The sequence below is a fragment of the Primulina eburnea genome, chromosome 5 (assembly GCF_022965805.1).
Source record: "Primulina eburnea isolate SZY01 chromosome 5, ASM2296580v1, whole genome shotgun sequence".
Taxonomy (NCBI): Eukaryota; Viridiplantae; Streptophyta; class Magnoliopsida; order Lamiales; family Gesneriaceae; genus Primulina; species Primulina eburnea.
The window spans coordinates 778,348-805,386 of NC_133105.1; the positions used below are offsets into that span (position 1 = coordinate 778,348).

The following is a 27,039-nucleotide window of genomic DNA, read 5'->3' on the forward strand; positions in this document are numbered from 1 at the left end:
TTTCTGGCACCTATGATATGTCTTCTCTAACTTCTGTCTTGACAGCGAGAGTTATATCTTGTTTATCATTCGTAAGATTTACATCTTTATCATTCTCTGCTTTGGTATTTGCGTTACTGATCGGGTCCGGATCCACATGCACCAAAACATCAGCCTTGTTTTCGTTACTGCTCCCAACTTGAATGGCCTCTTCTTTGGCTTCATTGATGGATGATTCTTGAACTCGGATATTGTTCAGGTTGTGCTACGTCATATGAGTTGGAAACCTCAACTTTCTCAGGCGGGCTCCCGAATTGTTCCTTTGTCATTGCAGCACAAGCTCTGATATCTTGCTTCTTGACATATATGAATCTCTTCTTTACGCTATTCACAGGTATAGTATACGGGGAACCCAATTTTCTGGGTGCACGTCCTGAAAATTAGTATTTGGAAAATCATTTTTTTTTGTAGCGGGTAGAATAGCGGTTTTGCTCGAAAATGTGGATGGCCGAAGTGTAGGATTTGGTGAGACGCGAGTATTTTTTGTTGTTGAGAGAGATGAAAGATTGTCGAAAGTACTTCTTCTTATAAAAGTGGGCTTGTCGGCAGTATCTCCGGGGGTTGGTTTCTTGCTCTATTGCTTCGAGACGGTGGTGGTTGGAGTTTTGGTGGACTTGATATAATTATATAAGTTTAAATTTTAAATATTATTAAAAAATTGTTATATCATTTGAGATAATACTCAAATTATAATAATAATACTATGTTATTAAACTCCGATAATTAAATACTACCCTTTAAAATAACATTATGTGTTTAATCTATAATTTTTTCTTAAAAAAATAGTAACAAGCTTTTATTATAACTATTTTTGGTCTTCCAGATGAATCAAATAATATTCCCCAAAATATCTCTTTTCCATAGTGATATTATTTTCAATACAAAATTAGATGCGGAAAGAAATTATCCAGTCACAAAAACTTACCAAACATAAAATTTATAATACATTCACGTTTATATCTCGTGCCAAGATAATTAAAATATTGAAAATCAATTTCAGAAGATATATTTGCACCTGAAGCGATGTTTTTTAAAATTTAAAAGGAGGCTAGCTAAATGATAAATTTTACTACAATAGAATTTTTTAACACATCTAGTTAAATAAAAACAAACTCAATTTATTATTCTAAAAAAATGGAGCCCCATTTCACAATTATTAACAAATAAAACCAGTATGTCAAAAAAAAAAACAAATAAAACCAGTAAAAATACAAAGTACGTACACTTGCAAAAAACAAAAGAAAGAAAAAACAAAACAAAGTACGAAGATGGAAACATTTTCCAAAAACTTTTTTTTTCAATAAATAAGTATATTATTACATCAAATTCAATGATATTAAATAAGTTTTTTAAAAAAATAAAAAAAGACCAGAAAGCATAACTAACCCCGTAATAAGTGAAGTTCACTCGGCACCTGAAATAAACGAATACCAATCATTCCATTTCAAATTCCCATTTTCCTTCGAATGGCAGATTCTCGATCCGGTGCCGGCGGAAAAATTGTTGCCAATAGGAGGAAACAGCGTCTCGCTACCACCCCATATGACCGTCTGCGGTCGCAGCCTCCGGCTGATAAAAGTCCTGGTTGGTTTTCTGGCAGAGTTTTACCATCCGCCCGCGCCATAGCTTCTGGCGCTGGAAAAATACTAGCGAGTGTTTTATACTCCGAGTCTTCTTCTTCGGAAGAATATGAAGACGAGGACTCTGGCGCTGGTGCGCATTCACTTCCGTTCGGTTTTTTAATTATTTTCCTTTCCGCGCCTCTTGGTTTCGATTGTTTTGTCGTGTTCGAATATACGCGTATTCATGATATAATTTCTACCAAATGCGCGTGAATGTTGGTTTCCAATATTCTTGATCCTCTTCACCTGTCGCGGTATCCTGCTTTTGATTTTGTGTGTTTCCGTTAGCTAAAGTAGATGCGATGCTACATAAGTCACGGAAAAGGGAGCCATTGAGAGAGAGATTTAGTTTATGGATATATTTTGGATTATTATCATGAGCGCTTCATTGGATGGTTATCCTTTAGATTGAACATGTTCACTCAAGGTTCGACTTTATATAAGATGTATTTTGTAGTTTTATGACTTTGTCTGCATCATTCAAATTTATGTCATGAGCATATCACACCATGAAACCCTCAAGCTTGCATTTTTTTCTTGAGATGACTCAAGCTTGCTTTTGCAGAGTTTCTATTATTGATAATTTTGACAAATGTGTACTTGTGGTGTAATTTATTAGTTCTGTTGATCACTTTTTATTTCCTCTCCCATACTCTTTCATATATATTGTTTGATTAACTCGTGTTTTTGTAACTTCTTTTCTCCTCTTTCTTTTTGTTTGGCAAAAGATGATCTTGACAATGACAAAGATGCTTACGATGGAGTTAATGCCTTGCATGAGGTAACCTCACTCTTATAATACAACTGTTGCACCATATTAATGTTAAGATTTGCATTGGCGGATCCCCCATTTTTGGACTAGGTGTCATGTTTCTATTTACGTGCGCTATGCATCATTTTCTACAGGAACAAAGAAAAATGTTCTTCCAGAAGTGAAATACTCATATTTTATATTTGAGGAATTTGATAGATTTTACCATTCTCTGTGGTTGACGTCATTCATAGTTTGTGTAGTTTATTCTAAGAAGGGGTGAAAATAAATGGACTTCTTTAGAAGGATGATTCCCAACATCTGAAGGATAGGAAAAAGATTCCTACCTTCATGGAATTTATAGTTTGCTTTACCTTTTATTTTCTTGAATCTTGATCTTTTGTCAAATCCTTTCCATTGATACCAACCTTGTCACGGAATAAGAATCCGAGCACATCAGATGATTACGTGATTTTCCCAGTTTTTCATCAGACAGCCAGTTAACTCATATCTGAACCCAAATTTCAGTAGAATAAATTAGTCTCATTTAGATTGTTTTGGAGTCTCATATCATGTAATGCATTCTTGATGCATGATCTGTGCTGAGATCTGTATCTCGAGTTTGAAATGTTTTCATAACCAGAAAACAGCATCTGTACTGCCATTCATTTAAATGTTGGTGAATGAAATTCCCTCTAGAAAGATGTCCTCTATCATTTTCGACTGATGTTTTCCTGATATTTTATTGCAGAGGATTGAAACAAAACGGAAAATTGAGCAACTTATAATGCAGGAGACTTTTTCAAGGTAATCACAAGAACTTTGAGGTATTTGTCCCTGGCTTGACCTTTCTGGTTCTAGTTTGTTATTATTGTTTTTTCTTTTATAACATTGTTTATTTTTTCCATTGTGGTAGTTGCAAAGATGAAAGTGTCCGGTCAGGTATCTGCAAATTATTTAAATTAAGTAGTTGTTCTTTGAATTCATCTGTCCACGGGACTTAAACTTTGAAACTTTTTTCATCTTTTACTTTCTTCTGTGTCTTTTTTACTTCCACAAAACTTAGTTCCAAGATAATTCATCTCAGGTTTTGAACTTGATAGTTTGTTTATCTCAAGAATGAATAGTTATCTTACATACATGTAGTTTGATGATTTCAGATATCTGTTTTAAAGAGATGAGATTATATTACTTGTGCTGGTAGAACTCTATGACTAGTTACCAGGACCTTTCATGCTGTACTTAAACCTTGCAAGCGATATCCATTGGCATGCGCTAATGATTTAAGTGCTCAAATGTTCACAATAATCTGATTGGCTGTACTATGGACAGAGTTGTTTTTGCTTACTGTTATTTTCATCTTTTACCAGAGAAGAATGTGATAGGTTGACTGAACTTCTTAAGTCACGAGTTATTGATTGGTCAATGGAAGCAGAGAAAAGATTTGCTGCCGCTTCCGGGAAAATGACCGACAATGGTTATTTTGGTTCCTTCCTTACAATAAATCATATATTCATCCTGGGATGCATTCTTCTCATTCTTTGATATATTTGTTATTTTCATTTACAGAAGTTGGGGATACATATAATGAAGCTGTTTTGGAAGCAAAAAAATGGTTTCAAGAGAAGAAAATGGGGCCAAATTCAGTGGCAAATGCAGATGAAGGGACGTGTGATCTCAATGCCTCTGGGACTGAACATGTTAGTGATAACCTTTTTGTGATGATAACCTTTTTGTGATATTTGGTTCATACCTCATACTGGTTGATCTTTCGTTTACCAGTTATATTTGGACTTTATCTTTTTTCCTCAACTTTCTATATCCTGGTACCTATTTTATACCCGGACAGATTTTCTTTATCATTTTTGATTTCAAAGATGTCACTTTTGTGCCCTTTTGAATTTGAGATTTGTTCCTTGGCTTCACAAAGAAATCTTGATATTCGGATAATGTCATGTCACGATTTGATTATGTTAATCCAGGTCAATGGTGCAGTTGGTTCTCCTCTTGATCTGGCCAGATCCTATATGAGAGACAGGCCACCTTGGGCTTCTCCCACGAAGAAAATTGAGTTAAGCACGCCTTTGACAGCAAGAATTGAGTTGATCAAGGAAGGAACATCATATTCAGTTGGCCATGACTCTTTGTCTTCATCAAAGGTGCATGCCTGATTATTTCTCCTTTACACCTCTGTTCCTGCATCCAGAAAGTGAGTTTCCTTGTGGATTGCTGTAAACTGAACCTTCAACTCTCTTTTCATTTCAAAAATTCTGAAATAGATGCTACCTGTGTCAGTATATCTCCTGCTTCTAAACTTCGTGGATGGTGTGGTTTATTAACAATTTGATTATTATGCAGAAGATTTGTGTCAATGTATTTTCAAACTCAAGCTGAAGGGTCTTGAGTCTGACCTTTGTCCAAATTTCAGGGTTTTTTGTTGCCATAACATCTGTGATTTATTAAGGCACATAGTTAGCTGACAAAAAAAATTGTTTGCAAAAATGTTGCTGTCTATAACAAATTTATTAATCTCATCATCTGTTTTCTGTCCTTCAATGATCAAAATTATTTTAGTCATGGATGAACTTTTTTTCTTTTTGTCCTTGTATTTTCTTTGCTTGCACTTGTTTCAGGTCATCCTATTTATTCACCTTTGTTTTAGTGTTTATCAAAATGTTGCAGAAACGGAATTCTGTTGCATCTGGATCATGGAATATCCAGGAAGAATTACGGAGAGTGCGTGCAAAAGCAACTGAAGATATGCTTCGCAGTCCGTCTTCAAGAATTGATCCATTATTGTTTGCTATTGCGACAAGTAGGCAGGAGGGCATGGGAAAGAAAGCTATTGAGCCAGATCCTTTTAGGAAAAATCACCAAATAGGTGTGTTGATGGATGCTGGAGTGAGTTCTGATCCTGCCCTTGCAGGTTGGTTTGTTTCTTGTCTGAATGTTCGGTTAGTCAAATAGTCGCTGGTGAGCTATGTTCATCTGAAATTAATGTTGATTTTGTTTCTATGTCAAACAAGTGTAATTAACAAAAACATGCATTGAAAAGTATTATTTTTGGTCAGTTTTGGAGTCAAGGCAAGATGTTAAGGCAAGTAAAGCACTGTCATCCAAGCCAGCTAATCTTTCTTCAGGAAATAATGAGGTAGCTGATGAGTGAGAGTTTTCTATAATCTGTTGATTAATATATAATTATGTAGAACTAAAAACTGGAACTGAATTCAGTTCTAGAACTGAAAATTTTACACTGCACTTGTTAGTGTTTTAGAGCTTCAAGTTTATTTTTTCTTAAAGGATTCAAAAGTTGGTCAAATTGACGGTGAAAGTTTTATGCTCAAACTCCAACGCCCTACCAGTTCCAAATCCAAGGAGCTCCATACTAGTACGCAGTCTTTATTATTTGCGTTCAAATTTGAGTTAAATTTCTTTTGTTGCTGATAACATGTGAATAGAGAATAAGAAAGGAAATATCAGCTGAACCTTACATGTGATTTAAATGGAGTTCCTTTGCGCTTCTTAGGTTCTGTTATGTCACATTTTCTTCTTTTACTTCTCAGTCATTATGGGAAATTTGGACGTTAAATCATGCATCTTGTGGAGACTAGACACAAGCGGCTTTTTATTGACTGTGAAAAATCCAAAAAAGATATGAGGATAGTCAGTGACAAGCAAAATGACAGGGTGGAGGGAGTAGGGACCATGATAAACCATAGCATAGCACAAATAGTTGGGTTTGTACTAGGTGATTTGAAGAGTCACATCTTTCCTCTCTTCTTTAATCCCTGTACCCAACACAGTTAGCACCATTTCTTGTCAAAGAACGATTTTAAAAGGTCAAGGTTCTTGAGCACTTGCAAACTATCAGTTGGTAACATTTTACCACAATTGGGCATGTCATTGTGGTGTCGATGTCGATTAATTTTGTATACCAGAGTTTCTGAGACATAGTGTGCGTGTGTGTGTTGGATATGGCTCTTCACCTCAATCTCTTTACAGTTTCACATGAACCTCCAGAAAATGAGGTTACTAAAATCGGCCGAACACCAGGAAAGAAGCCAATAATCGATGGTTTCTCGCTATCTCAGACTAGGTGATGTAAAACTTGCTTTCTTTCTCTTCTTCCAATAGTGAAAGGAAGCCACGCTATTTATCTCATTACACCCATTCTTCCAGCTAATATTGGTTCTACTACTCAGTTTGTATGCTGGAGGTATTACTAGCCAAAACCACGAGCAAGACAATGAGGATAGGCGCGATACCAGCAAGGATAGGTTGCTGAAGGCGGGCAATTTGGAGGGTAGATGTGAGCTTTTGACCGAAGCTTGTGTAGAAATCCCTGTTGTTACCGAAATAGCTAGCATTGCAAGTGGTTCTCACAATAGTTTGAGCATGCAACCTGAAGAGTTATCAGAAGAGATGATTCAGCCGTCACCAAATGAAAAGACTGATCTTATGCATGGAAAGCAAGTAGCTAAAATGTCAGATGGGAGCCTCCGAAGAAGCAAGAGAAGAGGTAAATGAGGGATGCCATTTTGTTTCAGTAAAATTACGCTGTACACTATTTTAGGAAAGATCTTCCACAAGTTCTGTTTTAGGACACTATGTTCGAGTTGTACTTTAGGCTGCTAAGTATTTCATTTTTATGGGCTTGTAGTTGTTTTCAATGATACCCTAGGTCTTTTCCTTTAAACAAGTGAGGCTGTGATTGCATCAGCAATGATGTTCAACTAGTATTGGCTTTAGTATGTTGGAATACTTTGGTATTTATTTTATCATATTGACAAAAAAAAAATTATATATAAAAATAAATAAACAAGCACCAAATGGGAAAAAAAATATTTTATGTTTTTTAAGAAAAAAGTATGTATATATATTTATATATTAAAATGGTGAATGTCAAATTAAAGTCAAGTTATCAATAAGACATTTGATCGTGTTTGGATGAAAGAATTTAGATTGTTAATTTTGATATTAATGAAGTTGGAGTGATTTAAAAGTTATGAAAAAGTTCATTTCGGAAAGTTGAGAGCGTGATGCTGAAAATTACTCACAGTATGTGATGAATATTTACTAGAAGCTGGAACTTTCTGAATTCCAGAAGCCAATTCTGGAACGCAACCAAAGAAGCCAATTCATACTTTACTTTGTCCCCATACTAAAAGCTGGAACTTTCTGAATTCCAGCATCCACCATTACTTGCCTCAACACAGCAGCATCGTCCCATCTATTAGCCCCAGCAAATATACTTGACAACACAACATATCGTCCACAACACTGCGGTTCCAACTCAAGAACTCGTTTCCCTACTTTGTTTCCCAACTCAACAGCCCCATAAACTCGACAAGCACTCAAAAGTGCTCCCCAGACAGACGCATCAGCCTCAAAAGGCATGCTTCCCACAAACTCGTATGCCTCCTTTAAAAGCCCGGCTCTACTCAAAAGATCCACCACACATCCATAGTGTTCCATATTAGGGATAATAGCGAAATCACGTGTCATAGAATGAAACATTTCCAGACCCAAGTCCACGAGCTTTGTTCGAGCACAGGCTGAAAGGACCCCAACAAAAGTAACTTCATTTGGGCAGAATGCTGAATCTTTCATTGCCTCAAACATACGTAAGGCTTGTTTTTCCCTGCCATTTGAAGCCATAGAACAAATAATCGCATTCCAAGTACATGCCTCTTTTACAGTCATCCAATCAAAAATTTTGATAGCATAATTTAAACAACCTGTTTTCCCATAAAAGGATATCAATGCTGTTCCAAGGAAAACACTCGACTCCGTATTCCGATACAAGTATCCATGGACCTGCTTCCCTAAACATAATGCACGAGCATCATCCAAATTCGCACATGCAGAGAGGATGCTTACAAAGGTAGCCTCATTTGGCCGTAAAAGACCACAAATTACGTACCCATCCACCATCATTTTGCTAAAAAAGGCAATTGCTTCCCTAAAACGCCCTTTTCTCATGCATGCATTGATCACACTTGTCCATGAATATATATCTCTCTCGGGCATGTTCAAGAACATTGAAACAGCCAGTCCCATGTCCCCACTCTTCCCAAATGCAGCAAGCATTGCATTATAAGAAACAATACATGGTCGAGGCATCTCATCAAACATCCTACAGGCACTGCTCATATCTCCAAACTCCGAGAAAAGAGAAAGAAAAGATGCTTGAACAAAATGGTTGTGTAATAATCCTCTTTTGACACATTGTGCGTGATAGGAGCAGCCAATTGATGAAGCAAAAGACGAATTTTTCAGAAAAACTGTGGCTTTGAGAACAGAAGGAATTGTGTGATCATTGGGAGGGGCTTGATGCTGAAGCATGTGGATGAACAGAAGGAGAGAAGTGCGTGGTTGAGAAAGATTGAGGTAGGTTCTGATGAGATTGTTGTAAAGAAGAGTATTAATCCATCGATCTGATATCATTAGGTGACCATTGGTAATCAAGAGGGATTGGATTTGTTTAACTTGGTTTGAGCATTTGTTGAAGCGTCTAAGAAGATGGAGCAAAGACTCAGGTGAAAATAAGTTCACCTTAAGCATTCCCATAATCTTTTCATTTGTGTCACGATTCTTGGAGATGATTCACTCGTGTTTTCTGTATTGTATCAGCAAACATATCATCTCAAGAAGATCATGTACGCAAACACTGAGCTTTAAATCTTCGAATTGAAGTTATCTTACCAGGACTTTGTGAGGGAAAACACGAAGCATCCTTACATATTAAACAAAAACGCAAATTAAAAAACCGGCAGTGACTTCTTCACTCATCCCATGCTAGCATTTAGATTATGTACGTTCGATCACATTTGAAAAGAGAACTAAAGATAATTCGGTGGGACATTTTTTCGAACAGGTGTAGAGCTACTTCACTGACTTGTACTTGTACATAACGATGCTCCACAGTTTGTACTTGTATATAACGATGCTCCACAGATGATAGAATATAACGACAACTGCCAACTAAGATATGGGAAAGATTCCTCGTATGTTGCTTCTCGAAAACTCTCAAAAGTCCTGAAATGAAGTATCCGTTTTGCTATTTACACACACTATCTTGCTTAACCGATAAATTAGTATAAAAACTTTTATTTTAATTTTATACGATGTTAGAAATGAACTTAGTTTTTTTTTTAATTTTTAAATTAAAAAAAAAATTATCTAAAAAACTCACAATACACGTAATATGACCAACTTTAGGTTGGCTGACAACTTTTTCTATGGCTTTGTCCCAATCGAAACATTTTCCTCACGTTTAATCCACTTTTTTTACGCTAATTAGAACACTAAAATCAAAATGATATAACTTTTTTTGAGATAATAATATAACTTTTTTGATACATAAATAATTTTTTTTTTTTATTTTATCGATGGGTATTCAAGAAATTATTCACATACAACCAAACCACCAAATATGGTATAAAACAAATATTCATCGGTGCCTTGAATTTACTAGCCGTGATTATCAAAAAAGACAAAAGTATTATTGCAATGGCTGATCTTTACGACTAGATGCGTGTCTTGTGGGCCGTAATGCTCGTGTTTTTCATTGCTCAAGTGAGGAGCCTTAGATTTATCTGCAAAACGAATCAAGAATATCTATTGCTGTTTGATTCTCTCTTTTGCAAAACTAGAATAAATGAAACTAATTCCGAACAATATACACAAGTACATTGCAAAAACTAGAGCCAAACACAATACAAGAGTAATGATCAACAATCAAAATTTTGTGTTCCTCTTTCCTTGTACACCCCCAACTACTTCTCAGGCGGTCGACATGTATCAGCTTCCCATGCTTGATTGTGTAGATGGTGGATAACTTAAGTCTTCCTGCAAAATATTATTGGGATAACATATCAGAGGCCGGGATTCACAGAAATGAAAGTTAGCCTACAAAGTCTTCTAGTACAAATTTTTCCATCTCAGAAAAGCAACAGAATGAAATGGCCATATCTTCTATGAAATATGAGTTTATCTCTACCATTCTCGAACTTTTGAAGAAGAATTGCCACTTATTCGGCATAGGCCCTATTTGTGCTTGAACTACTGATAGTAAAGCAAATACCCATGCCACAGAATTTTATGGATTTAGAATTACAAGAAGGAAAATCACAGAATACCAAGAACCAGGTTCCCGATTTGTATTCTTATTTTGTAAGATATAAAAGGATTGATTTGCAAGATAATGAACTCAGACTTACTTTAGACATGGAAACCTGACTGTGACTGGGTGAAGGATTTGCACTGCATGGCGCTGAGTTGGCCATTGAATCTTCCGCTAGTTCTCGCAGTTTGTTCAATTGAGGAAGAACGACATTACCAAGATCTGGCCTGTCTTTTCTTCTAAGTTCCGAGCACTTGAGCGCCAATTTAGCTAAGCTCAAAGCTTCTTCAACTGGCAAGTCGGGCACAGATGGATCCAGCATCTCAGGAAAGGTACCCCTCTCGATAGCTCTTTCAACATGATGAGTAAGACCCATCGGTGATTTGCCGGTGAGAATTTGCAAGAATATGATTCCAAGGGAATATATGTCAGATTTTACGCCAAGCATACCAGTTTGCTGATACTCTGGATCTATATAGCAGAAAGTTCCAGCTGTAGATGTCATTCGATATTGAGTAACACTGTCAGCTGTGGATGGAGGCACAAGTCTAGCCAAGCCAACATCACTGATTTTGCTGACATAATTGCGGTCAAGAAGAATATTGGCAGGTTTGAGATCACGATGTACCAGTGGCTCTGGTTTCGTCTGATGGAGGAAGAGCAAGCCGGTGCCAATTTCAGCAGCTATTCGAAACCTATGCTGCCAAGATAGCGGAGGAGTGTTACCACGCGTCAACAAACGATCTTCTAAGCTTCCATTGGACATGTACTCATAAACTAAGCAACCATATTCTGGACAGGCTCCTAGAAGTAGGACCATGTGTGGGTGTCTTATGCAGCTTAAAATTTCAACCTGGTGTCAAAATAAGAAACTAGTTATGTGATTGAAAACAAGTCTCTTTAGGGACAGCTTTGTGAACATGGAAAGTAGGAAGACGGGTGTAAAATCAAATGATGACTGCAAAGCACCATCATTTAAAAGTCGAGGAGGAGTTTTCTTCTACCATCAATATCTATATTTTCTATTTCAACACCACTTTGTGCGAAAGAGAAAACTTAGGAAACCTGTATTGTAGTACCGAGCATGTGACACTATACCAAAAACTACAATTGATGATAATCGTCATTTAAATTGTTTAAAACAAACAGCAGCCCAAACATCATATTCGAATGACGTCCCCCAAAGCTGTAGAACATATTACAATACACTTGTGTCAATAAATTCTAAATGTATTGCTTCTAGATTACCTCAAGACCAAAGATGGAGATAATCACTCCTGAAACTCAACTGCATGAACTCGCCATGACTATGCTAATTTTGTTAGAGATGTTCAAACTACACCATACCTCTAACCTTTCATTAATGTGAAAATATTTTTACATTCGCATACCTCTTGTTGAAATTGTGATCTTCCATGAGTAGCATCGGGTCGAAGAACCTTCACTGCAGCAGGCGTGTGGTCTAAATAACACTTGTATACTGGCCCATACCCTCCTTCTCCGATCTTTCTAGATTGTGCGAAATATTCTGTAGCAACTTCAATCTCTTCGATCGTGTATTTTCTGTACATGGAATCTGACTGAGTCAGACGGCTAAGTACCCGAGACTTATCTTCTGATTCTTTTATGACCTTCATTTCTGCATCGATCCTCTTTTGAGCTTCCAGCTCAGCTATCCTTCGAGATGCTTCAGCATGCTCAAAGGTTGCCTTAGACTTGTCCTTCTCTTTTTTTGCAAGAGCCAATGCTGCCTCTTCTGATAATCGCGCCTCTTCTAATCTCTTCTGCTCTTCAATTTTCCAACGCTGAAGCTCCTTTGCCTACAATGGAAAATAATTTATATAGACTCTTGGGACAGAATCCTGAAGTCCAGAAAAAAAAAATTCCATGCCTTCTCTTTTGCTGAGAGTGCTTCCTTGCATGCTGTACTGTACATATCCATCGTTTGCTTGAGTTCCTGCTTTAACCTTCTCATTTCAGCTTCAACTTCCTCCTGTGAATATTGTCAAAATCTGAGCCATGCTTCATACTAACACTATTTCAATAGTAGATGTAAACAAACCAACTCATGCAGCATACAATCAGCATTAACGATAATAATTAATGATAGTGATGAACTTGTACTAATATTATAATAAATTAATTAGCGGCGAGAAATAAGTTACAAGACTTTGAAAATGAGTACATATAGAATAAGCTGTAAGTAAATCATGCAAGTCTTTTTACTTCTGTAGCATCTAGCAAGGTGTCAGGGTCAATCAATGCAGATAAACAGATAAGACATGCATGTAAATCTTAATCTCAGTAACCTTACCATTGTTTGTACTGCGATCGCTTTATCATTTTCAGTTGAGTCAAGGAATAATTCTGGTGGGGTTGTTATGTCCACCGACTTTCGTCCAATTTGCCATGAATTGAACCCTGAGGTATCTATATCCGATAATCCCGAAAGCCGAGGAGGAGTAGGACCACCTTCCGGGGCCTCATAAAATGAAGGGAACATATCAACACTCTGCCTTGTAGAACTGACAAAGGATATGTCAGTTTCTGGTGGAGATAGTTCATATGCTTTTCCAGTGGAGGCCTTTCGATGAGCGAATGGTGACCTTTTTGCCACAATCACAGTTAAAGTTAGATTTAACGTAAATATCAACCCTTATCTCCCTTCTAATTAAGCAAGAAATTTACGACAATATCTGCAAAGTTCTAACTAATTTGTCAATAAAGAACATTATTACACATATTAAGACATACTTGATAAAGTTTGCCTCGTTTTGCTTGGCATGTGTTGGAGGTCCAGATCCTGGCAAAGAGTGTCCTGAAAAGGAACATGCATATGAATCCGAATGGAATCCATTACTGTGGGAATCGAAAAAAGGCAACTGTAGAGGCCACTGTTTTGAAAAAAAAAAAAAAAAAAAAAAAACCAACTCCGTGAATCACTGTTGGATGGCACTGGTGGCTCTGATGCATTTGATTTTCTATGGGCTTGAATTAGTTTGTTCCGTAATGGGTTGAGGACGGACGGAGCAGGACGGGAAGCAGCTCGTGTGGATGAAATCTTCCCCTTGTGAATGACATATACAGTACAAAAATCTGGTACCCCTTTCAGTACATTTCCCGGAATATCTTTTGCTTTAAATCTGTTTTGGGAAAAGGCTACTTAGGTTTTTACTCAGTTACATAATAGAGAGCACACGAAAAACCATTCCAAATACCATCTGAAGTATTGAATATAAACTCAGTTAAAAGTATTTATGCAAGGACGAGCATCCATTGAGAGAAATATACCTGAAGATGCTGCCTTTCCCAGCACCGAGAACCAACACATCAATCGTTGATTGCTTCACGAATTCGATGATTGCTCTAGCCACATCGGTGTCATCTAGCACAACGTCAAAGCACTGTATCTGTAAAACAATAATGTATAAGACCGCAAAAATAATTGTAGAGTTGTATACTTGTGTATGTTGCTATTCTTTTTTTCCACGTTCAAAAATTCATATCGCGATGGTTGCATTTCCAAGGCTCTTCTCACGATTAAACAAATAAAAAGCCAATATGTTCGAATCTTGAATACCTACATCTTTGCGCATACAAAAGACGTGGAAAGGAACTAACAGTTCCCTTAACTGTATATCATCTCCAATTTCATCACTGGCATCAGAAATCTGGTTAGGCCCTGCGCCAAAGAGTGAATGCTATATATTATCTGTCTCATGGAAAGCAAACAAAATTCTACATGGTGACACAGACTTTATATTCTTCCTGAGTAAAGTGGGGTTTGTGCCTTTTCAAGCATCTCTTCAAAAATTGTTAACATGGAAATCAAGCTTAACCTCAGAGAATATAGTGATATAGAAAGTAGAATTTTACAATTACACAATTTCAATCTCACTATGAGAGCAAGAATCCGAAAAACTCCATGCATAAACACGAAACACATCAAGAATAATGCCTTGCCCTCAAGAATCCGTTGCACATAAGAGTTACCACAAACCTACCAGATGATATTGTGCTCTCGCCTTTTTAGTCGAAGTTATTTAAGTTGCTCAAGAATACATGGAGACACAAAGAAATAGACAATTATAAACATAAAATGAAGAGATACGGGATTACATGGGGCAGGAAAAGAAGGCGGTGCAGGCAATCCAGGAACAGATTGTTTCAGCTTAACATGAATCAAAATCACTGTCTGGCCTTTAACAAGAAGGTTTTCAACAGCCCATTTGAGGGCAATTTGACTGCTTTTATCCCTGTCTATAGCCACAGCAAATAACCTCGGCATCGGAGGCATCCTTTCTCCATGATTAACTGGTGGAGGCCACATTTCGTTCTCCTACAAGCTTCCTATCCCTCAAAATGCTACCCTTTTTACTAAGGAGGAAACAAAACAACAAAGAAATGAACAAGAATCGTACACGAAGGACCCTTTTTTTTCCTCAAGTTTTCAAGGAAAATTGCGATCTTCGTGGATTAAAATATCACCTTTGTGTGATAATCTTGAAGATATGAGTTTCAATCAATATTTTTTCAGGAAAAAGAAGCAGAGGCGTCTCTCTCCCTCTCTGTGTGTTTATCTTCCACTTAGGGAGCTCCATATTTGGCGGGTCTACGCTTGCATCACCGCTAACATTGTTCTGCGAGAGATTTTCGATAGTTATTGTGGCCTTCTGTTCTGACGAGACACTTGTCCACCATTTTGCAATTCAAATTTGATAGAACCTGCCCCCAACAGGGAAATTTAGGGAAAAGGGACTCAATCTTATTCTATTTAAAAAAAAGGATTGACAACTCAATTTACAAAAATATCCTTTTGTTTAATTGTAAATTAACTATTAACTTAAATTTTTAATATTAAATTTATTTAATCAACTTTAAATTAAATTTTTTTGGGTGGAAAAATATAGGCGGAGAAAAAAAAAAGAATAACTAATTTATTAAATTAAAAATTTAATTAAGGTTTAATTTATAATCAAGAGTCAACTCCTTCTTTTTTAAAAAAAAAAGTCAGAGTCCTTCTTTTTTAAAAACTTTATGTCTCAATCCCATTTTTTTAATTGTCCCGCCCCCAACACCTCATTCATTGTTTTGCTTCAAATCTCACTTTACGTGAATATTAATTACCCTGCATTTATATCAATATACAAAAGTTGACGACTGTTTGACCATGTGATAGCAATTAATTTTTTAGAATCATATTCATTTAAATATATGATATTTTCATATAAATATATAATCAATCAATTTTAAAATTCAAAAATTTATATATTATCTCTACAAATCACATATTTAATATAATTACTTAGTTTTATCCAATCCACTTTAAAAATTCAAAATTTCAAATAACATATTTAACATAATTGCATTATCTTTATCTAAATAATAATTAAAAACTATAACAAAATTTTATGAACAACTCGATCTATTAATAATTATGATCGTGATTCATAAATATAATAATAATTATTTTACACATGAATCGTGTGTGCGTCTTTCGTTAATAATTTTAATTAATATATATTTTGTATATAAAGATTGAAGTGTACTTTGTGATATTAATTAGTTTTTAAGAAAATAATATTTTTTATAAATATATTTTTTATAATTTACTTCTAACTATAATATCTAAATAATTTAAAATTTAAAAATTCACATATTATCTCTACGTATTATATTCTGCATAATTCTTATTTAATTAATAATTAAAAATCATAATAAAATTTTAAAAATCAACTCGATTTATTATCTATTTATATATATAATTGTCATTATGCTAACGTCTGGTAATAATTTTAAGACAAAATTTGTGTGAGACGGTCTCACGAGTCGTATTTATGAGACATATATCTTATTTGGGTCATCCATGAAAAAGTATTACTTTTTATGCTAAGAGTATTACTTTTTATTGTGAATATGGGTAGGGTTGACCCGTCTCACACATTAAGATCCGTGAGACGGTGTCACATGAGATTCACTCTAATTTTAATTAATATGGTAGTTATATTTTTTTTTGTAGCACGTGATATGCATGCATACGAGAATGTACAAAACCACCCATAATTATTCCAAGTTGGCACCAAGTATTATTCGATTCGTGGATTAAAATCTCTCTTTTTTTATCTTTCAAATACCAGATTCCTAGTACTATAATAATGCCAAAATCCTATTCTGATACGCCGAAATTGGCGTAGAGGTTGGAACCCAAAAACTCCAACAGATTATCCTAATCTCAGTCAACAAGACTCCCACCTTCTCTTGGCGTCAAATCAGGAGCCCAACTACGTAAATTATATTCCCAAGAAACCGTTGAATGTACGTAGTTACGGTGAGCGATGACTTGATTTTCTAGAAATCCCAACAATATATTTTGTATGTACGAAATCCCAACAATTTTGGCATTTGCAGAAAGTGAAATTTTTTTGTTCGTCTTTTCAGTAGTGATGGTTGCAGAAGAATCAAGAAAGCATCCTTTGGTGTTTGCTTACTATGTCACTGGCCATGGCTTTGGCCATGCTACCCGGGTTGTTGAGGTTTGTTTGCTCGTCATTTATTGAAAAATACATCTTTTTGGGTCGTGGATGTGGAGGACCTATGGAGATGGAACTTGCATTGTCTTTATCGTTTATTCTTGTTATTTTTTTTATTTTAATTGTTGGTTCTTATTATTTTCTTGATTGAAGAATTCTGGTTCATGGTCATTGATCATCTGTCACTTTTTTTTCCTTAGATTATTCATAGTTGGTCGGTTTTGTTTGTGGAGAAACCTTTTTCTTGTTATTTATAGTGAGCTTTAAGGTCCAAATTAATCAATCTGCCAAAATACTTGAATGTGCAGTTTCAGGTGTTAATTTTTCCTTTGGCTAGACTTTTCATTATTAACTCATCACTCAATTCATGATCGAACTTCCTTTATTTATGTTCAGGTCTTGCTCAATGTTTGTTGCACCTTTGCTAGTGATTTTAGAACCCATACTTATTCACTAAATCAAAAAGTTATCTTGATCCCAACTGGTTTTATTTTTTAATTAGAAACTTCCCTGAAGTGGATCCCTTCGATTTCTAAGGAAGATACATTCACAAAGTTGTTCCAACAGATAGATTGGCATTGTTCTGAAATCAAATTTTAGTTAACAATGAACACATTTGATTTTGAGTTAAACATTTTCCCTTCTCATCCAGTTAAAGTAATAAATTAGGAACATGATGAATTTTTTTGTTTTTGTTTCTTGATCCATTTTATGCTATGTTCATTTTGAGATCTTGTATCATTTTTAGGTTTCTCGGCATCTCATTCTTGCTGGGCATGATGTTCATGTGGTTACTGGTGCACCAGAATATGTTTTTACATCTGAGATAGAGTCTCCTCGACTATTTCTTCGCAAGGTCTCTTTATTAAGGCGCTGTTTCACGATAATCTTTTACTTCAGATATTCTTTTGCAATCTTATCCTCTCAACAGTTAATTTTCCATAATTGTAGGTGCTCTTAGACTGTGGAGCAGTTCAAGCAGATGCGTTGACAGTTGATCGCCTTGCTTCTCTAGAGAAGGTATCTTCAGTTATTGTTATGATAAAGAAATTAGTTTGTGCATCATAATAGCTATTGACTCTAGTATCCTGTTCTCCTCTAATCAATTACCTTATATCCATTGGTTTAGTATTCGGAGACAGCCGTTGCACCTCGTGATGATATTTTGATGACGGAAGTGGAGTGGCTAAAGTCCATCAATGCGGACCTAGTGGTAAAAATTTATCCTATGATGAATAATCCTCTCCAAAATTTATTCATTCACGAAGTTTTATAAATTTTTGTTTTATCTTGGGAGTTTACGATGGTTGTGTAAATTGTGTCTTATCTTGGGAGTATAGGGGAGAGATGCAAGAAGGAAGTGAAAAAATAACAATTTCTTTTTAGGGAAAGATTTATAAAATAGAAATTTAAAATGAATGAAACAAAAACCTGAAGTAGTGACATTTTGTCTATGGTTTCTGTTAAGAAAGCACGCGCAGAGTCATATAATTGAATTTTGAAGTAATAAGAGTTCCAAAGAATGAAGTGGAAAGAATCTTGAGAAGAAACAACAGTATTGAGTAGAAAATGTCTGTGTTCTTGTACAGAGTGCGATGCTAATGCTTTCTTTTCATATTTGTGATGTACATCTGGTATCTTGAAAATGACTCAACTAACAAACTAACAATTGATTTAACCAAATAACTATCTAATTGATTAAATATTCTAACAATAAAGGAAATGCCGAAATGTGAATGCCATCAAGCAGTAAGCAATATCAGCTGATCTTTTCTTCATGCGAACAGGTTCGCTTGAAAGGGTATTGACACCCATCTGGCATTCTGCTTTGTACCAAATATTTTCATTTGCTGTAATGCTAATTCATATTTGCAATCAGATTTCTTCTGCAAGACACTGTATTTTGTTTTATTTTGCGTATTTTACTTGCTTGTGCAAGTATAGGTATCAGATGTTGTTCCAGTTGCTTGTCGAGCTGCAGCTGATGCTGGAATTCGGTCTGTTTGTGCTACCAATTTTAGGTTACAATCTCTCTGTCACTCTCTCTCAATTCACAATATATATGTTTGTGTGAATATGTCAATACACAACACACACACTGTCCCCAATATGGTGAAGGAGATGGGAAATTCTCAAGTGGAACATGGTCGCAAAAAAAACTTCTGCACAATTTTTATGATGTGTAAAGTTCTGATTCTCCTCTATGTGACTAGGAATTATATGAACAGCCATTGATCATCTTCATTAAACTTTTAAGGCATTCTTTCCCTTGATTGAGAGCATTGATCAATTGACCTCCCGACTTTAATTCACGGCATCAATCATCACAATCACCAACTCTAGACGTCTTAGCATCTGTATTAGAGAATATTGCTGATACAACTACTCAACTAAATTCCTCTTATATATTTTTCTTTTATTGTTTTCCATTTCTTTTATGCATGTATTGTGCTCAAACATTTAATATGTCCACAGTTGGGATTTCATATATGCTGAATACGTGATGGCTGCTGGTTATCATCACAGATCTATAGTTTGGCAGGTGATGTACAGTCATAGTAAAGCTTGCTTCGAGTCTTCACTATTTATTGACCTTTTATGTATATTTCTTTGTGTTGTTCAGACTCCATGTAAGATCCTTAAAAGGAATACATGATAAGGTTGCAACCTGCCACTCACTACCATTTCCAGATTCTGTTTTCTGCTTTTTGGTGGTTGTGATTTTAGTGCAGTGCGGCCGTGCGGAGCTGTTAGGGAAAGATTGCAATTAAGAACTTTGATATTTTTTTCATATGCTTAAGCATTTTTATTTACTTGATATTAGGTGTTTCCACTCTGTAGTTTAGTTGATTATTTTCTTGACATTTTTGCTCTGTAAACACTTGAACCATTTACTGTGTATTGTTCATATTACGATTCTTGGTACTCTATTTTAATTTGACTCCAATTTAATCATATGACTGTTTCAGATTGCAGAAGATTATTCACATTGTGAATTCCTTATTCGCCTCCCAGGATACTGCCCGAGTATGAAAACATGAACAAATTATCAGTTTAATCATCTTAATCTATATCTGTAAATATGGGATGAAGAGGTTTATTTTTTATATTATCTTTCACATGGATTTACATGTTATAGTGCCTGCATTCCATGATGCAATAGACGTTCCTTTGGTCGTGAGGAGATTACACAAGTCACGAGAGGAGGTATGTGAAAAAAACGACCAACTTGTAATTTGTAAAATAATTTGAACATATGCCACTTTCATGCCTCATTATCATTACATTCCAGGTGCGGAAAGAACTTGGAATCATGGAAGATGTGAAGGTTGTTATTCTCAACTTTGGTGGACAGGTAAATAGTCACTTTGTGAAGATTTTTTAAGAGGACTGTGGATAGGTTATTGGCCGCAAATTAACTTTTCTCTCTATAGATATTTTATAACAAAAAAATATGATCATATTATTCACAGAACCTATTATTACCTAATTTATGTGGTAAAATTTATTTGTCCTGCATTTTGCACTTGCTGTTAAACCTTGTTTCTTGTATCACGTGCAATTGTTATTCATCCCTATAATGACAATATCACGGTGAACTTTGATTTATTTGAGTTTCTATGTTGCTTTATCCACTGCACATAATACTTACATTTGAATAGTTCACATTCATTTTTATTTTCTTTCTTGCTTCAAAGTTTGTTGCCCTCAAATCTGGCTGCATTTACTTGTACTTGCTCCACATCATAACATAGCCATGATTTGCAGCCAGCTGGCTGGACTTTAAAGGAGGAGTACCTGCCTCATGGATGGCTTTGTCTGGTATCTTTGTTGAACTATATCAGTGAATTGTCTGGTATCTTTGTCAAACTATTTGCTAGTTGCTATCTGGTTCAGGTTTGTGGTGCTTCTGATACTGACGTTCTTCCACCAAATTTCATAAAGCTAGCAAAAGATACATACACCCCTGATGTGATTGCTGCATCTGATTGCATGCTTGGTAAGTTGCAGAACTTGTTTTGCAATGGAAGATATGTTATCCATGTCAAGCAGTTTATAAATCTATATATTTTCATGATGTCAGGAAAAATTGGATATGGGACAGTTAGTGAGTCTCTGGCATTCAAGATACCATTTGTCTTTGTACGTAGGGACTACTTCAATGAGGAGCCATTCTTGAGAAATATGCTTGAGGTTAAATTTTTATCGTGGTTTAATGTTTTGTTTGATGAATTAGAGCTCGATGTAAATAATTTTTGTCCTTGCCTTTTCTGAAATCAATTGTTTCTTCACTGGATCGATGAAAATATGATCGCGATTACCAGTTCTATCAAGCTGGAGTCGAGATGATTAGAAGGGATTTACTTACTGGACACTGGAGACCATACCTGGAACGTGCGATTAGTTTGAAACCTTGCTATGAGGGAGGAGTCAACGGTGGTGAGGTATCCTGGCCTTCCTTTAATATTTGAAAATCTTGCTTGGCGAAGTCCAAATACTGGCATTGTGTCGCGCCTTATTTTGATAAACATCATCTGTAAACAAAATGGCATTGTGGATCATAGCATCATGATACCTTCGCCTTAGGATGGACATATTTTCTCATTTGCACCAAGATTAGAAATGGTCCACTTTAATGTCATCTGTCTTGTTTGTGCTTCCGTTTCTCTCCTATATATTTTGTTAAGATGGAAGAAGGGATTTACTGCAGGCTGGTTAGTTAAAGAGAGAATTATTTCTAATAAGCTTTATTTTACTAAGTTTTTGCTGATGCATGATATTTTTTCCTTAGACTGCACAACTTAATTGGCTCCATCATTGAAGACGTTTTGATTATTTGTTTTTCAGCGGAGTTCGTCACAACAAAAAAATATTTTTTTTCATCCTGATTTCAGATCGAATTATTTGTCTAACATCAGATTAATCCTCCAAGATAACCAGTTATATTTTACTATAATGATACTTAATTTTCGTTTGTGCATCTGTGTTTCTTTATCTTCGTTGAAATCCAAAAAATCTTTCATCCATGACTTTGAAAAGAGTGGTTTTGCCGTTTTATATTTGTTTATAATTTTATGAAAAATGTATTGTTCTGATTAGATAATTACTTCCAGGTTGCAGCTAATATTTTTCAAGATACAGCTTCAGGGAAAAATTATACATCCAACAAGGTGAGATTAACTTGGTATTGACCTGGACATATTCTCTCTACTGGGCAAAGATGAGATATATGTACCTTTTTAGAGTCCGTGCATTGATTTTGATCTAATTGTCTCTCTAGCTAAGTGGGGCTAGGAGATTACAGGATGCTATTGTTCTTGGGTATCAACTCCAGAGAGTTCCTGGAAGAGATCTGAGCATTCCAGACTGGTATGCAAATGCTGAAAATGAACTTGGTCTTCGTACAGATTCTCCAATCGCTGAAATTGATGAAGATAATTTTATCATGCCCTCGTAAGTTACTTTTTTCCATCAATAATTCTAACTTTCCTTTGCCCATCCAAGTGTCGAACGTGTTCTTGGTTTAACATTCTTTCGTCTCTTGTGCTAGATGCCTCGAGGACTTTGAGATTCTTCATGGGGATTTTTTGGGTCTCTCTGATACTGTGAGTTTCTTGAAGAGCTTATCAGAACTTGATGTTGTCCATGATTCTGGAAAAGCTACCGAGAAATGCCAGATTAGGGACCGGAAAGCTGCTGCTGGTCTCTTTCATTGGGAGGTATCTTTTATTCAGTTCAGTTTGCTAGTACTGGCTTGAGTTTTATATTCAACATGGGAAATATATTTTTCAATGATGCCATGAGAAAGTAAACCAAAATACGAATTTGTAGATATTTGTTGTTACATTGACACCGTATTAATTAAAGTCCATCCATTGCCATGAAGTTGGATGACTCTTGCTGCTTTATTAATATATAAGACTTTATTTTGCAATAATAAATGTCGGGTGTAGGAAGACATTTTTGTGGCAAGAGCACCAGGAAGATTAGATGTTATGGGTGGAATTGCAGACTACTCTGGAAGCCTTGTATTGCAGGTAAGTGAATTTACTCCAAGTTCTAACTTCCAACCAACCCACCCTCCCCGCCCGTGAACTGACCCAACCCACCCCACCCCACCCCCACCAAAGTTCAAAGCAATAGAAAAGGATGTGCAGGAAAATATGGGTTGCGTTTGTTTTTGGCTGGGAAATGTTTTCATTTATCGAATATGAAAGAAAATGATTTTTACCTTGCTTTCATCTTGTATCTTAAACCACATTTCACCCAATTTCACATTATCTCATGTTCGATCACTTCCAATGATAGACCGTGCATGTTATTAAAAGAACTGCATGGCCAACATGGTCTTACATATCATGAAATATACTGCAAAAAAAAAAAAATCTCAGAGAAGACAAATCCAAAAATTTCTTACATTCTCCAACTCATTGTCAGAAAGTGCATTTTTGGACAATATTTTCTGAGAATGGAGGAAACAAAAATCAAACATACCGATGGTATTTCAGGCTTTTTAAAATCTGTTCTCAAGAAAATCAAGTATAAATAACGCTACAAGAAGCATGAATTGATTTATTGATCATTACGATAAGAGGATAAACATGCAGTCTGTCTGAACTGTTATTTTATCGGAGTTTCTGCTGCCACATTGATTTCATTTTCTCAATAATGTTGTCATGATATATCTACAGATGCCAATCAGAGAAGCTTGTCATGTTGCTGTGCAAAAGATCCATCCTGGAAAACAGAGACTATGGAAGCATGCACAGGCCCGACAGGATGCTAAAGGACAAGGACCGACTCCTGTTCTACAAATTGTATGTGATTCTTCATTTAAGTGAAGTTCTTAAATAGTTCGAAAAGTTTGTGGTCTAAACTTCAGATGATATGGGATGAGGTTGAGGCCAGTATTTAAGGGTACCATGTCAAAGTTAATCCTTAGTGTCATTTGACAATAATAAAGTTCTATTATCATTCTATGAGGTTTGTAGAAATGAATGCTGGTTTCATCTTTTTCATGCCAACAGAATTTTAATTTTAATGTTTTTAACATATATTATTGTTGTTGTTATTGTTATTATCTGTTCAGGTATCTTATGGATCTGAATTAAGCAACCGTGGACCAACCTTTGATATGGATTTGTCGGATTTCACGGATGGGGAGCAGCCAATGTCGTATGAGAGGGCCAGAAGTTACTTTTCTCGAGATCCATCCCAAAGGTTCAAATCTTACTTGTGGTCTGTTCCTCTGCTTTTGAAAAGTCTCCTACGCGTTGCACTAACCATGTTAATGTTTTAGATGGGCTGCTTATATTGCCGGAACCATCCTCGTGTTGATGAAAGAATTTGGATTACATTTCGAGAATAGTATTAGCATGCTGGTATGATGACAAATTATAAATTCAAAGTTATATGATTTCCGTTAGTTTGTGATCTTCAGAAATTTTATCAAAATTGTGCTTCTTTTCTTTGTTCACCTTTTTTTTAACGTGTCTTTGCATCTTTGATAGTAAAGTGATTAGTTGGAGTTTTAATATAAGCTTATTTTGAATGTTGCAGGTATCTTCTGCTGTGCCGGAAGGTAAAGGCGTCTCTTCTTCTGCAGCTGTGGAGGTTGCTACTATGTCTGCAGTTGCTGCTGCTCATGGTTCTCGCACTACTAATTTTATTCCATTTTTCAAAATTATGTCATGATGCATTTGACGTCTAGCTGCGACATTTGGTCTCTTTATACACATATATGCTTCCACTTATCATTCCCTAGCTTCTTATGTGATCGACCTTATGTCTAACCATGCCAGCACCTGCTTTTGTCAGGATTAAATATCAAACCTAGAGATCTTGCTTTGCTCTGCCAAAAGGTTTGAATATTGAGAACGAGCATAATAGGCAATATTCTAGTAGTTTCTGCATCTTTATGATACTTAAATCTCTGTAAATATTCGTATTTGTGAAGGTGGAGAATCACGTGGTTGGAGCTCCGTGTGGTGTGATGGATCAGATGACTTCTGCATGTGGTGAAGCTAACAAACTACTTGCTATGGTTTGCCAGGTATTTGAGGATTGGCAGGGAAGACCAACATTTTCTTGTTGAAATTAGAACAAAATTTTAGTACATTTAATACTTGGTGCAGCCTGCAGAGGTATTGGGTCTGGTGGACATTCCAAGTCACGTAAGATTTTGGGGAATCGATTCTGGAATCAGGCACAGGTATAGGTTTTAAATCTTGTGCTAACTTGGAGGATCTTTTTATCAATTGAACATACCTACAAACTCAACATTCATAATGGTATTTCATTAAATTTTCATGCCATGTCTTTTAGCTGGTCTATTCCATCCTTTCATCTGAAATGATGAATCTTTTTGCAGCGTTGGTGGTGCTGATTATGGATCTGTGAGGATAGGAGCCTTTATGGGCCGAAAAATCATAAAGTCGGTTGCGTCAGAAGTGTTATCTCAGTCTTTGACTGATGGAACAACCTTTGATGATCTGGAAGAGGATGGGATCGAACTACTTGAAACCGAGGCATCTTTGGAATACTTGTGCAACTTATCGCCCCACAGGTGAAAAGATAATAAAAAATTTCCCTTTTGAAATTGCGCTTGCCTGCTAGAGAGTTGAACTTTGGGAATTATCTTCTGCATTATTTGGCATTGCACTGAGTGGTTGCTTGTTTGACACGGAAAAAAGTATGGTGCTTGGACAACTTAATAATTTAAAAGATTAAAATTCCACTATAATTGATCGGTATAGCTTCTGTTTCCGTGCAAAAACTCGACCTACAACTTTAATCATTCAACCTATGTAGGATTCTAACCAACACAATGTCTGCCCAAATTCAGATACGAAGCTCTTTACATTAAGCAGCTTCCTGAAACCTTGCTTGGCGAGACTTTCTTAAAGAAATATAACGACCACAACGATCCAGTCACTGTAATAGATCAGAAGCGAGATTATGGGCTCAGAGCAGCTACCAAACATCCTATATATGAAAATTTTCGAGTCAAGGTATGGCCAAAAGGCACAAGAAAATTGGTTTTCAATGTCATTTTGCTGTATCAAATTTTAGCTCGTACACAGTGATTTTATATGGCTACAGGCTTTCAAGGCTTTACTCACATCTGCAGCTTCAGGCGATCAATTGACTGCTCTCGGAGAGTTGATGTACCAGGTACTGTTATGTTAATGTTGTAACTAGAGACTGTGGTAAGATTAATTCTTTTTTACGTATCAAAGTTACGTTAAATGTTTTTTCTTCTTACGTACTCGTTTCTTTACAGTGTCACTACAGTTACAGTGCTTGTGGACTCGGTTCAAATGGGACAGACAGGCTCGTTCAGCTGGTTCAAGAAATGCAGCACAGCAAAAATTCAAGGGCTGCAGAAGGAACCTTGTATGGTGCAAAGATAACAGGGGGAGGATCTGGAGGGACGATTTGTGTTGTTGGCAAAAACTCTTCAAGAAGTGGTGAACAAATTCTTCAGGTGAAAACTCTTCAATTGTCCAAAAAAAAAAATTCTATATAAACCTTTATAATTTTCAATAATGTAATCCTGAATTTGCAGATTCAGCAGAGATATAAATGTGCCACTGGTTATTTGCCTATTGTCTTTGAGGCTTCGTCTCCAGGTGCCGGCAAGTTTGGACACTTGAGAATTCGTCGTCGAACTTGATTTATTAAAGGAAAAATTTGTGTGAGACGATCTTACGGGTCGTATTTGTGAGACGGATCTATTATTTGGGTCATCCATGAAAAGTTTAATTTTTTATGCTAAGATTATTACTTTTTATTGTGAATATGGGTAGAGTTGACCCGTCTCACAGATTCACAGATTAAGATCCGTGAGACGGTCTCACATTAGATTCACTCATTTATTAATGTATATATATATATATAAGTTATCTATATTGATTGATATGTGCTTGAAAAAAAATAAAATGGAAGCATTGATTTCATTGAGCTACCATG

At 35.9% G+C, this 27,039-nt stretch overlaps 4 protein-coding genes across 14 annotated transcripts; 2 read left to right on the top strand and 2 right to left on the bottom strand.

Annotated features, from left to right (window-relative positions):
- The first annotated feature begins 1,416 nt into the window (after window positions 1–1,416).
- Window positions 1,417–7,148, top strand: LOC140832018 (protein KAKU4-like). Of its 7 annotated transcripts, none has more exons than XM_073195770.1 (11): window positions 1,418–1,752; window positions 2,390–2,442; window positions 3,164–3,219; window positions 3,783–3,889; window positions 3,982–4,112; window positions 4,395–4,571; window positions 5,095–5,338; window positions 5,484–5,563; window positions 5,713–5,800; window positions 6,433–6,508; window positions 6,615–7,148. In XM_073195770.1, exons 1-11 carry the CDS (start codon window positions 1,506–1,508, stop codon window positions 6,937–6,939), a joined length of 1,584 nt encoding a protein of 527 aa, XP_073051871.1. In that variant the 5' UTR covers window positions 1,418–1,505; the 3' UTR covers window positions 6,940–7,148. The 7 variants fall into 7 exon arrangements, with proteins under 7 accessions (XP_073051876.1, XP_073051871.1, XP_073051873.1 ...); XM_073195772.1 differs by having other exon boundaries at window positions 6,415–6,508; window positions 6,592–6,769; XM_073195773.1 differs by having other exon boundaries at window positions 6,592–6,756.
- Window positions 7,149–7,491: 343 nt separating this feature from the next.
- On the bottom strand, window positions 7,492–9,506 carry LOC140832019 (putative pentatricopeptide repeat-containing protein At1g10330). Its single transcript, XM_073195776.1, has one exon. The coding sequence runs from the start codon at window positions 8,980–8,982 to the stop codon at window positions 7,558–7,560; it is 1,425 nt and encodes a 474-aa protein (XP_073051877.1). The 5' UTR covers window positions 8,983–9,506; the 3' UTR covers window positions 7,492–7,557.
- A 497-nt stretch (window positions 9,507–10,003) lies between these two features.
- LOC140832021 (U-box domain-containing protein 35-like) lies at window positions 10,004–15,263 on the bottom strand. Its single transcript, XM_073195782.1, has 11 exons — window positions 15,026–15,263; window positions 14,657–14,914; window positions 14,122–14,219; window positions 13,829–13,947; window positions 13,469–13,680; window positions 13,292–13,355; window positions 12,852–13,143; window positions 12,429–12,530; window positions 11,929–12,357; window positions 10,635–11,390; window positions 10,004–10,263 (listed from the first exon to the last, which is right to left on the bottom strand). Exons 2-11 carry the CDS (start codon window positions 14,865–14,867, stop codon window positions 10,216–10,218), a joined length of 2,331 nt encoding a protein of 776 aa, XP_073051883.1. The 5' UTR covers window positions 14,868–14,914; window positions 15,026–15,263; the 3' UTR covers window positions 10,004–10,215.
- Window positions 15,264–16,656: 1,393 nt separating this feature from the next.
- LOC140832020 (L-arabinokinase-like) lies at window positions 16,657–26,760 on the top strand. 5 transcript variants are annotated; one of them, XM_073195777.1, is made up of 30 exons: window positions 16,660–16,865; window positions 16,976–17,070; window positions 17,816–17,923; window positions 18,019–18,087; window positions 18,197–18,280; window positions 19,012–19,088; window positions 19,543–19,609; window positions 20,037–20,094; window positions 20,207–20,274; window positions 20,360–20,422; window positions 20,836–20,889; window positions 20,965–21,067; window positions 21,152–21,261; window positions 21,393–21,512; window positions 22,182–22,238; window positions 22,349–22,521; window positions 22,619–22,787; window positions 23,022–23,105; window positions 23,760–23,885; window positions 24,158–24,288; window positions 24,368–24,449; window positions 24,628–24,715; window positions 24,886–24,929; window positions 25,025–25,120; window positions 25,203–25,279; window positions 25,439–25,633; window positions 25,913–26,078; window positions 26,170–26,241; window positions 26,351–26,554; window positions 26,636–26,760. In XM_073195777.1, the coding sequence occupies exons 2-30, from the start codon at window positions 16,981–16,983 to the stop codon at window positions 26,741–26,743; spliced, it is 2,943 nt and encodes a 980-aa protein (XP_073051878.1). In that variant the 5' UTR covers window positions 16,660–16,865; window positions 16,976–16,980; the 3' UTR covers window positions 26,744–26,760. The 5 variants fall into 5 exon arrangements, with proteins under 5 accessions (XP_073051882.1, XP_073051878.1, XP_073051879.1 ...); XM_073195778.1 differs by having other exon boundaries at window positions 16,660–16,852; XM_073195781.1 differs by lacking the exon at window positions 26,636–26,760 and having other exon boundaries at window positions 16,657–16,865; window positions 26,198–26,241.
- Window positions 26,761–27,039: the final 279 nt, after the last annotated feature.

Bases quoted from the DNA above. Each gene is read 5' to 3' on its own strand.
- LOC140832018 (XM_073195769.1), top strand. From the start codon at position 1,506: ATGGCAGATTCTCGATCCGGTGCCGGCGGAAAAATTGTTGCCAATAGG. The intron at 3,220-3,782 runs GTAATCACAAGA...ATCTTTTACCAG, and splicing joins ATGCAGGAGACTTTTTCAAG to AGAAGAATGTGATAGGTTGA. The intron at 5,339-5,483 runs GTTGGTTTGTTT...ATTTTTGGTCAG, and splicing joins TTCTGATCCTGCCCTTGCAG to TTTTGGAGTCAAGGCAAGAT.
- LOC140832019 (XM_073195776.1), bottom strand. From the start codon at position 8,982: ATGGGAATGCTTAAGGTGAACTTATTTTCACCTGAGTCTTTGCTCCAT.
- LOC140832021 (XM_073195782.1), bottom strand. From the start codon at position 14,867: ATGTGGCCTCCACCAGTTAATCATGGAGAAAGGATGCCTCCGATGCCG. The intron at 13,144-13,291 runs GTATGTCTTAAT...TGTGGCAAAAAG, and splicing joins AACGAGGCAAACTTTATCAA to GTCACCATTCGCTCATCGAA. The intron at 12,358-12,428 runs GCATGGAATTTT...TTTCCATTGTAG, and splicing joins CACTCTCAGCAAAAGAGAAG to GCAAAGGAGCTTCAGCGTTG.
- LOC140832020 (XM_073195777.1), top strand. From the start codon at position 16,981: ATGGTTGCAGAAGAATCAAGAAAGCATCCTTTGGTGTTTGCTTACTAT. The intron at 25,121-25,202 runs GTATTTGAGGAT...TACTTGGTGCAG, and splicing joins TACTTGCTATGGTTTGCCAG to CCTGCAGAGGTATTGGGTCT. The intron at 26,555-26,635 runs GTGAAAACTCTT...CTGAATTTGCAG, and splicing joins GTGGTGAACAAATTCTTCAG to ATTCAGCAGAGATATAAATG.